Source organism: Kryptolebias marmoratus, linkage group LG19 (genome assembly GCF_001649575.2).
Source record: "Kryptolebias marmoratus isolate JLee-2015 linkage group LG19, ASM164957v2, whole genome shotgun sequence".
In the NCBI taxonomy this organism is placed as follows: Eukaryota; Metazoa; Chordata; class Actinopteri; order Cyprinodontiformes; family Rivulidae; genus Kryptolebias; species Kryptolebias marmoratus.
Window position 1 is genome coordinate 11,684,317 of NC_051448.1, and position 9,933 is coordinate 11,694,249.

The 9,933-nt window shown below is 40.8% G+C and overlaps 1 protein-coding gene across 1 annotated transcript; it reads left to right on the plus strand.

Annotated features, from left to right (window-relative positions):
- The first annotated feature begins 5,447 nt into the window (after positions 1 to 5,447).
- baalcb (BAALC binder of MAP3K1 and KLF4 b) lies at positions 5,448 to 9,895 on the plus strand. The gene is made up of 5 exons (XM_017427324.3): positions 5,448 to 5,665; positions 7,638 to 7,833; positions 8,108 to 8,336; positions 9,362 to 9,561; positions 9,696 to 9,895. Exons 3-5 carry the CDS (start codon positions 8,156 to 8,158, stop codon positions 9,858 to 9,860), a joined length of 546 nt encoding a protein of 181 aa, XP_017282813.1. The 5' UTR covers positions 5,448 to 5,665; positions 7,638 to 7,833; positions 8,108 to 8,155; the 3' UTR covers positions 9,861 to 9,895.
- Positions 9,896 to 9,933: the final 38 nt, after the last annotated feature.

Consider the following 9,933-nt stretch of genomic DNA (forward strand, 5'->3'; position numbering starts at 1 on the left):
AAATTACATAAATCAGTCATGGAGAACGACTTTGTTGCCGTGTCCATTTTAATCATTTTTAGGACAGTTTTTACACAACGCTGACAGACGTTATTCTTTTTTTTCCCCAGAGCACTTAAACAAGATGAAAGGCCATTTCATCAAGATGTGATGAAATACAAGAATTTCAAATTAGCAGCCTTTAATAGGAAAGCAGATATACTTAAGGATGCTGTCCCTTGCAGTTTCTCTTCCCAGCTTCCATTAGGACTTTGTCCAGGAAAGTAAAACATATAATCAAAGATTCTGCTTCAGTTTTAGATCTTAAAAAAAAAAACTACTAAGGGATCAAAACTGAAATGTTCATCTCTATTCAGTAATTCTTCCCTCAGACTTGCTTTTTATTGCATATTTGCTGAACCTAGTTTTATCTCATTCCCCCACGGGTAAAGTTAATACAAGTTCTGTAACCCCATTTGCTTATTTAGGGCATTCGTCTGATCCTCCGGAGCACTTTACACTAATGAAAAGATGTCATGTTGGCCCGGACCGTGATGGATTGAAAGAACGCAGGCCTTTTGAAAAGATCTCCTGGCTGGGCTCGGCTTGAGAAGGGAGGACTGCACAAGGCAGGTCCAACGAGCCGGGGCACATCTCAGCCAGAGAAAGGTCCAGAGGTGTGATTGATGACGCTGAAACACAAGGGGCTCAGTCTGGATAAGCTGCTCACCCTGCTGCTGGTGACGTCACTTTCAACAATATGTTAATGAAGTCGTGAAAATTAGACGGGATAATATGTGCAAAACTCCCAAAGTGTTTGGGATCAATTCAACCTGAGTGAGTGGTACGCAACTAACAGTTTGGTAAACCATTGTTGTTGCAATGAGCAAATCGGTGACTGAGAGCAGCTTTTTCCTTTCCAAAGTCCCAGACATCCTGTTAAGTTTCTCTGTGCTGGAGCTCACCGGCTGTCTCTCTGCAACCCCAGTGAAAGTTAGGATTTTGGCTGCTTCACTGCAGCATGTTGACTCATTCATTCACTCCCCCTTCCGAACAGAATCTGCCAAAAAGAAAAAGAAAAAGTTCCTTCACTCCTTCGAAACTTTTCAAATCAATAGTGAGTGCATATTATTTGCTGTCAGCCTTGACCAGCTGTTAAAAATGGAAGGGTTTCCACAGACACACGGGGCATTTCAATTTAAATCAATGACTAAGCAGCTTGTTTTACTGGGAGGATAAAAAAGGACTTTTATTCACCGTAGATTTACTACAGTATCCTATTGTATTGTGGAAAAACTTGCTAAAGACAGTTTTTTTGCATCTAAAGTAATTATCTAAAGTAAAAAAAAAAACTGATAACTGTTAAAACATCTTGCTTTTAAACAAGAGCAGCTCTGACGTTATGAGTGCTGTGAATTGTTAAAGACTCCTGGGTGAGTAAATATATAAAGGAACTTTCTACTCCTCAAAGAATATTGTTTTAAAGAGTAGAATTGAACTTTAAATTAAAAAACAAACCTGTTCAAAGGGAAGCTTTTTCTTGAGATTACTGAGCATGAAACTGACACCGACCATGAATCTGAGTAATTGAAAAGAAGTTGTTGAATTTGAAACAGAGAACTGAATTTCATTACCAATTTATACACAAATTAGCAATATTAGACTGTCAGCTTGAAAGGCATTACAACTAGGGATTTACAGATATGTAAATCCCTAATTGGCTGCTACTGGACTATCAGTAAATGGGAAAACATCAACCAGTGGCTTGGCCTGTGTTTATCTGATGTGTCTTGGTAAAACTTGTAATAAGTACTATGTCCACATCTCCAAGATGTTCTAGTGCCACATGATGAAAACAAAAAAATCTGGAAGTGCTGCTGAGTTCTTGTAGTAATCTTAATTCCCCCCGAATTTATGCTGTCTGTGGTCACTTGAAGATGAAGACCAGGGAGGCGTGGAGGGTTTAACTGGTATTGCTGTAGAATAAAGACGTTTTAAAACATTTTTTTTTTTTCACAAAGTCCAAAGCCTTTGACTACTTCTAGGATTGGTGGTTCAGTCCTGGTTCCTCCACCAGCTGTTAAAGTGTCCTTTGGTAAAAAAAAAAATTAAACCCCATGTAGGCCGTAATTTGAAAATCTGTGTGTAGGATTTTGTAACTCTGAGTAGTCAGTAAGATGAGAAAAGCTCCATGTGACCATTAAATACAAGCTGGGTATATGAAACAGTGAACCTCGCAGCTTTAAGGTCCTGGGTTTGAAACATGTTTTGGGTCTTAAAGTTTGGAGTTAGCATTTTACGCAATCTTCTCTGGGTCCTTTGGAGTTCAACAGCATGCAGGTTAGATTAACGAGTGGTTCTAAATTGCCCCTATAGGTGTGTGTTCATCCCTGTATGTTGGTCCTGGTGGGCTGGTGACTGTTCCTGGATTCACCACTGGAGAGAAGAACCAGCTCCCAGAAACCCTGACTAAAAAGGAGTGGGTAAAGTAAATAGATGAATGGAGTGTTGATGACTTGCAGATTAAAGGATGTTGCAAAAAAAAAGAAGCAATTTTTCAGTTTAATTCCTTGACAATGATCTCTTTGTGGTGCTGAACCAGCTGAGCACTCTGTGATGAACCATGATTCACTCCCTTTTGGCAAAGTGCCACATTCATTGCCAAGGTAATGGGAAGAAGGCCTATTGACCAGCGGTCCGATAGGACATGAGGCCAGGACATACAAATCAAAGCTGTCCGGGCTCATATTGACCAAACTGTCCACAGGAAGCGAGATTCATCAGCCAGGTGACAGGGGACTGAGCTGATGGAGGAGCACAGGAAGTCACAGAGATCTGGTTCAGCTCAGGAACCTCCCAGATCGGTCATATATATTTGTCAAATTTGGATTTGAATGAAAATTGGTGGTTTCCTTTCCACAGTAAAATAGAACACTATCTACAGTGATGAAACATGGGGTCTACTTTCAGTTCCTTTCAGTCCCATATGAGGAATGATTCAGGGGTGGATCGGGTAGGAATGAACTGAAAGATAGGACTGCAAATCCTGCTCCTGGTTCAAGGAAACGGCGCTCTTGTTTTTTTATTGGCAGTTTGTAAATTATATATTTTCTGTTTTGTGCATCAAAATAAACTGGCAATTTGACAAACTTTGTTAGAAAAAATGATCCGGTTCACCTATTTAAAGTGGTCACTAACTGTCGCACGTTAAATCTCCTCTCATTACTCGGCGACAAGGACAAGCTCAGCGCGTCGACATGAGTGAATCGATCGCACAGTCCGAGCTTCGTATTTATGCCGGGGGTTTTGTTAGGCGCCTTACATCAGAAATAAATGAGCCTGATTTACCAGACCGGGCCGCTCTGTCAAGGCAGTGGTACTTCTGGAACACCATAAAGCTCTAAGAGGGATGCTGTTTATTGTTCCTTCTGTAAATGGGAGGAAATCACACTGACTGCGACAGAAAACTGTGATGAATGTGCACTTTGTGGCCAAATGAAAACAACAAAAAAAATCACCGGCAATCAATAAAATCCAGTTCTGAGACAAAAGCAGCCACTTTGTGATGATGAGAATGAGACCACTGGATGGCAGAACTGGAGTTTGAAACTGCAAAAAGGGGCTTTTGTTTGCAGAGGAAGGGTGATCTTTGCCTAAAAATACAATTATTATTTACTAGCTTTCCAATTCTTGTACAAGATATTTCAATGCATCTATATGCAAAACACACATACACCTTTAATTGTTCCGTCTGGCTTTATATAAGATTGTTTAGCTGAGATTTAATTCTATGAAAAAAGAAAAAAACTAACCATCCTTTTCAACCTCATGGCATATTTTAGCAGTACTCTATGTGATGGCTGAGAAGACAGTCAGTCTGAGCGTTGACAACATAACAAGATAATTCAGGTAAAGAAAACAGATTGAATGGTGCTTTCACTGGCACTGCTTTAAAGAAGTGGACTCGGGGGTCCCCTACTGGCTACAGCAGTGATTGTCTCGGTTAATAAATATAAACATTTCTGGTCCTTATCAGGCCTGAAACTTTGATAAATACCACTTCAGAAAGATATTAAAATGTACTTGTTGTCAATATTTATTAAACAAAAAGAAAGTTACAACGACAAAGTGTGGGTAAAATGAGTACAATAAGCTTATTTCCAGTAAGTATTATTAGTATTAATAAGCCTTTATTAGTTTAAATTATGAAGGAAATTAATCCTGTATTTTATTCACAAGATTGTTTTAGTTTCTAAGTTAGCAGTCTTTCATTCAGGCTGAGGTTTGCATTTTGACAGGTATGCTTTAAATCTATCTAATTTTTATATTTCACACTGGAATTATGGCCAGACTTCAGATGTCGGACAGATAGTCTCAGATTTGACTCTAGAATACATTGGTGTAAAGAAAAACATTTATGGTTGACTCAGACACTGCAAAGTGTCTACATCGTATGGCTGCAAAACAGGCATCACATAATCATTCTTCCACCACCATGCCTGTCAGTTGAGGTGCCCGTACAACATAGTAGTGTCACAGATTTGCAATTCTAGCTATCCTTGGCTGTGGCAAACTAATAAAGCTAAGAAGTTGGTTTTTAAAAAGGACTTAATGACTGCACAAACAGCCTCAGCAAACAAATTCGTAACTACTTTTTTTCTTGTAACAAATATGGAAAACACGATGCTATTAGCAATCATTTTTAATTCTCAGTTTCATTTCATGGACTGCAAATAAAGATGGACAACATGTCTCTAACGTGAAGTCAAAACATCCTGCTTCTGGGTTCTGTGCCTGTGTGTGTGTTTGTGTTTTCTTGTTAGCAAAATATCTCACAAACCACTGGGCAGATTTTAACGAAACCCTCAGAGAGTAATCGCTGGATGTGCATCTACAACCGGCTGACATTTGGAGTCAACCCATATCAGAATGACCGCCTCAGCAAAACTGACCCTTTTTCAGACCCAGAAATGCTGCAACTCAGTTTTTACTGAAACCGAACTGAGTGTCATTCAACACATTCTTTGAGCCACTCTCTGAGCATGTGATCTCTCAATAACGTGTTCAAGTTTTAATCAAAATGCCTCGAATTCATTCTCCATACGTGACTATCTGGTTTAAAACTCTGCCATGACAGATACTGGGATATAGTCATTCTTTCATGGAATCCCAGGCCTTTATTTCCTCCAGTTCTTTGCTGAATGGATGTTTTGTGACTCACAGTGGGATCCTGACCCACAGTTTGGGAACCACTGGATAAACTGACTACAGTGATCACTGATCTATGTATAAGAAGGATGCAACCTCTGCACCGGACACAATACAGTGATATAAATCTGTCACTGTATATTAATTCTGAAAAGAACTATCACCAACAGCTGTCACCAAAACGAACCAGTGTATAATTTTATTTTTTGGAAATCCACCTAGCAACAGCTGATGTAATCTCTTTCTAAGACCAGCAGCAGATGCCCACTTTGCTTCAGGCAACAGGATGGAAGATTTACTATTTATTGGCTCGATATTGATCCATGGGATTAGAGCTTGAAGAGTCGTGTGGATAAAGCAGCCGGTGTGTGTGTGAGTCTGTGTGTGTGTGTGTTCGCATTCAGTCAGAGTTTGAGTGGCAGAAGACAACGCTGGAAGCAGCAGCACCGCGTCAGAACCACGGACTTCCCCTCCATCAGTAAGCCTCGGGCATCTTTCACTCGCCGTCTTTCTGTCATTCGTTTACTGTTGTTGTTGTTTGTTTGTTTCTTTTATGGATTTTCCTCCGTGCCTGTGTTGTCAGACGGCCTGGGAGGATCGGAGCGTTTCGCTGCGCATTTACAGCCGAGAAGCCCCAGACGATCCGACAATCCCCCCTTTTAGTTTAATTAGTGGCTGGAGGAGAGCTCATTAAGGTGATCCAGGGTATAAAATGGTTAAAATGGTCCACAGGAGACCTGTCTGAGAACAGCCTTGTCTCTCCGGTTCGGACTCAGTTAAATCCATTCAGCCAAGCAGAGGCGTTAATAGGGTTTTTAACACTTGGGGGGGCTCGGCCCACCCGAGAAATGTTTACATTTCCACCTGACTTTTTCGAGTTCTTTAAGAAAAGAACAGATGAAAGGTTACATATGGGCAATTCCTTTGTCTTGACCGGCTTATCTATCGTGTCTGCAAAATAAAAATAGTAGGCCAAGTTTTGTTGTTTTGTCGTAAGCAGCTGCATCAAGAGGAATTTATTTATTTTTGACAATTTGCTTTATTTTTATAACACTAGGCAACAAAATTCCTGAGTTAAACTATAGTTTTCCAGTTCGGCTAAAAAAGTGTGGGGGAAAAAAACCATAACAATTTTAATCCCAAAACTTTTCTTTTGTGGTTTGACAATGAATTTACGAATCTGCCTTCTTTTTCCAATATAATACCAGTTACTACTGATTTTCAAGTAAGTTAAGGAACTTTGCCAAAGTTGTAGTTTTTCAAAACATGGCAAATAAGTTTAAATGATAAAAAAAGTCTCATCTGTAAGCTACAAAAGTAAAGTGAACTTTAAAAGAATTAATGAGCATATTATTTTGTTTTGCAACAAAAGGAGTTAGGAAATAACACTTACTTGCCAGGAACAAAAATCCTGTTTAAACAATTTAATTTATGTTTCTGATCTGACATTAAAGCATTCAAATTTAAGATAAATATGCTCCATTTTACATAGGCTGGTTCTACTGTTTTTGTGATTACGTTAAAGTTTTCGGGGGTTTTTTCATGTACATCCACATCTGAAATGGTGTTTTAGTAGATCCAAAACTGTATTTTTTTTTTTAACAGGTTCAAGCTTCGAACCTATAACCTGAGTGCATCCACTTCTTCTTCTTGTGTTTACATTTTGCACCCAGCGTGTCTCACACCTTGTTTCCTGGATCTAGTTCATTTTTGTGGTGGCATCACAGCCCCACACACAGGCCTGACGTAGTTACTGCACAGTTTTGAATTCTTTTTGTTTTTTAGAAATTACAAATAAAAACATGAGTTTGGAAAACCTGCATATCCGTGAGGACAGGGCTTTATTTTCTAACTCCTCCAGCCTCACCTACACCTCTGACTCAGAGAATAAAACCTTCTTCTGCGTAGCCTTGCGGCGTATTCTTGGGCTACACATTTTACACCCACTACCTCTGATATGCTTATCAGCGTATGAGTGAGAATATTGTGCTGTGTGTTTAGACCATGTTGTGTTGCAGAAGGGAAAACGCACCCAAGTTAGATACAGACAAGCATCTGTGTCAAGAACTGTGAAATAGATTCTGCTTTTATATAATACAGATGTGTTTGAGCCATTTTGTCATGTTTCCATATTACTTCCAGGGCTTCGTAACTTGATTAGATCTGTTTGTTTATATCTCTTCTGTCTTGTGATCAGGGGCTTTTCAGAAAACACTGCAGCCTTAAACATCCAGCCCTAATGACACACGCGAGAGGAAATCTTTAGATAAAAGCACAGACAAAAGGCATTTCTTTGGCACATTGTATCTGGCATGAAAAAATGGCAACACACGTCAGAAGTGTAGTACAAAACAGATGGCTAAAACTGGATAGGGTCTCTAAGGAAACCTCGAGTTCCGATGTGACAAACGTACGCTTCCATCACCTCGCTGTCCCTCTTCTCGTTTCAGGGGTCTCCAAGATGATTGATGACTGACGGACTCCTGTCTGACACGGTCTCCCCGGCCTGTTTGATCATCAGAAGATGCAGCCTTTAAACACTCCTGGAGAAACGCACCTGAGTTAACACGGGCAGGACGACTTAAAGTCTCAAAATTACAGAAAACCAAGCTTATGGAGGCTCTCGCTTTCACCTGCAGCTGTGTGGTAAGTTGTAACTATTATGCATTTCTATTAATGTCCTTTCAGGTGATAAAGCAGATTTAAACCTGTAAAAGTGTATTGTTAGCTGATAGTGACCTGTCGGAAAGATTCAAACAGGTCCAGCCTGCATCCTTTTGACTCCAAACTCGAGTATCTGACATTTTCGTTGTATTTTTTTTTTTTGGAGCAGCTTGATGTGTAGCTGTCATATTATCTAAAATAAATAATCGACTAAAACAAAAGCCAGTGTTTTCTGTTGTCCTTCCTTGTTCTGTAGAAGAGGAGTTAATCGGGGAAGTGACGGGTGTCCTGCAGAGGCAGAGCTATGGGCTGCGGGGGGAGCAGGACTGACGCTCTGGAGCCTCGCTACATGGAGAGCTGGACCAAAGAGACGGAGTCCACGTGGCTGACGAGCACGGACACCGACATCCCTCTGTCATCCATCCAAAGCATCCCCTCGGACAACTCCGAGGCCGGCTTCGCTTCTGAGAAAACGATCAGCCTGGGTAAGATAAATGACTGCATGCGGTAGGCGAGTGACTGGTTGTTTCTTCTCCTCGCAAGAACAAGGATTACCACTCATTCAGCGGTTTAATGCAGCCGATTTTAACAAGAACCCATTATGACACAAGAATACACTGAAATAATGATGAAAACATACTTCATCGACTCTCACTCCTCTGCCAAGGACTGAGTGTCTCACTAAATGCTCTCCGTGCTTTTGTTTTGTTAATTTAGTCTTCTTATTTATTTATTTGTCCAAAGTGCGAGTGCATTATCCTTGAAGCCGCGCTTCTTCAGATGAATCGGTAAAAGGGGGAAATTAGGCTGCTTCGAAAGCCACAGCGCTCAGTCAGGACTTTGCTCTCATGGCAACCGAAGCAGCTGCTGAATGACGGCGGAGGAGCCTTGATGTAGCCATGAAGACGAGCTGAGATCAGCTTCGCAACAAAAACATGAAACGTCAATTAATAAGCGGAGGTCAAACAGACGCCGTTTTAATACAGAGGCTCCGTGTTCCAAGTGACGGTTGGTTATGAGGTTGGAAGTTAGCCATGAAAAAGGCCTTTCCTGTCCTTTCACAAAAGCATCTTTGATCATAATAATATTGTAAATGCTGAGTCAGATTTACTTTCTAGTTTTCTAACTTATATAGTTTTTGAAAAATGGAACGTTATTTCCCTTTCTTTTCATTGAAATGAATGGAAAAACTTTAAATTCTTGGAAAACTTTGTGCTCTTTAAAAATCTACTTCAGCATACTTGCTTTAGTTTTAACTTTTAGCTACGGTTCGAATCATTTTACCCTTTGGCTAACTCTTTCGTTAATTTTAGTTTTTTGCTACTGCATAGCTAATTCTACCTTTTGGACAATGTTTTGATAATTCTAGCTTTTAGCTACATTTTTGCTTATTTTACCCTTTGGGACGTTGTCTGTCTCCATGACTTGTAGCACATATTTGGTATATTTATGATTTTCTTGGTCTCAAAGGAAAAAGTCTAAAAGTTTGGGTTTTTTTTTTTTATTGAAGTCCCAGACTTTTTCGAAGATGGTCTCCCTCCTCCCGCTCAGGCGTACCTGAAGGTGTGCTCGGCCGTGTCTGAAGCCAGTCTGAATGACGTGAGACCCAGCAGCCCGCCGTCCATCCCGGCCTCGCCGCAGCAGGACGCCATGTCGCCGTCGTCGGGCACCACGGTGCAGCGAAGGAGCGTCCTGCACACCGAGGAAATAGTACGTCTTCCTCACAGCTTTAAACACCTCTTGTATCGCTCGTTCTCGTGCGTCGTCCTGAAGAAATTCGACCACGATGTGAGTGCTTCACTGCTTTGATAACTTTTTTTTTTTTTTCTCCCCTCGGCTAACAGACAAAATGGCAGGACAACAGGATGTCAACCAAGCAGGTGACCATTACCGTAACACAGAGCATCCATCAGGTGGACAAAAACAGCAAAGTTAAGAAGTCCCTCACGACCTACGAGGTTATGAAACCCGTGGAGACTTTAAAACAGGTGGCGACACAAAACACCTGAGAGAGACCGGAGGAAGAAGCTAACCGAATGTGCTTTGGTGGAGAAATCTTTTGGCGGCTGACGGATACACAGG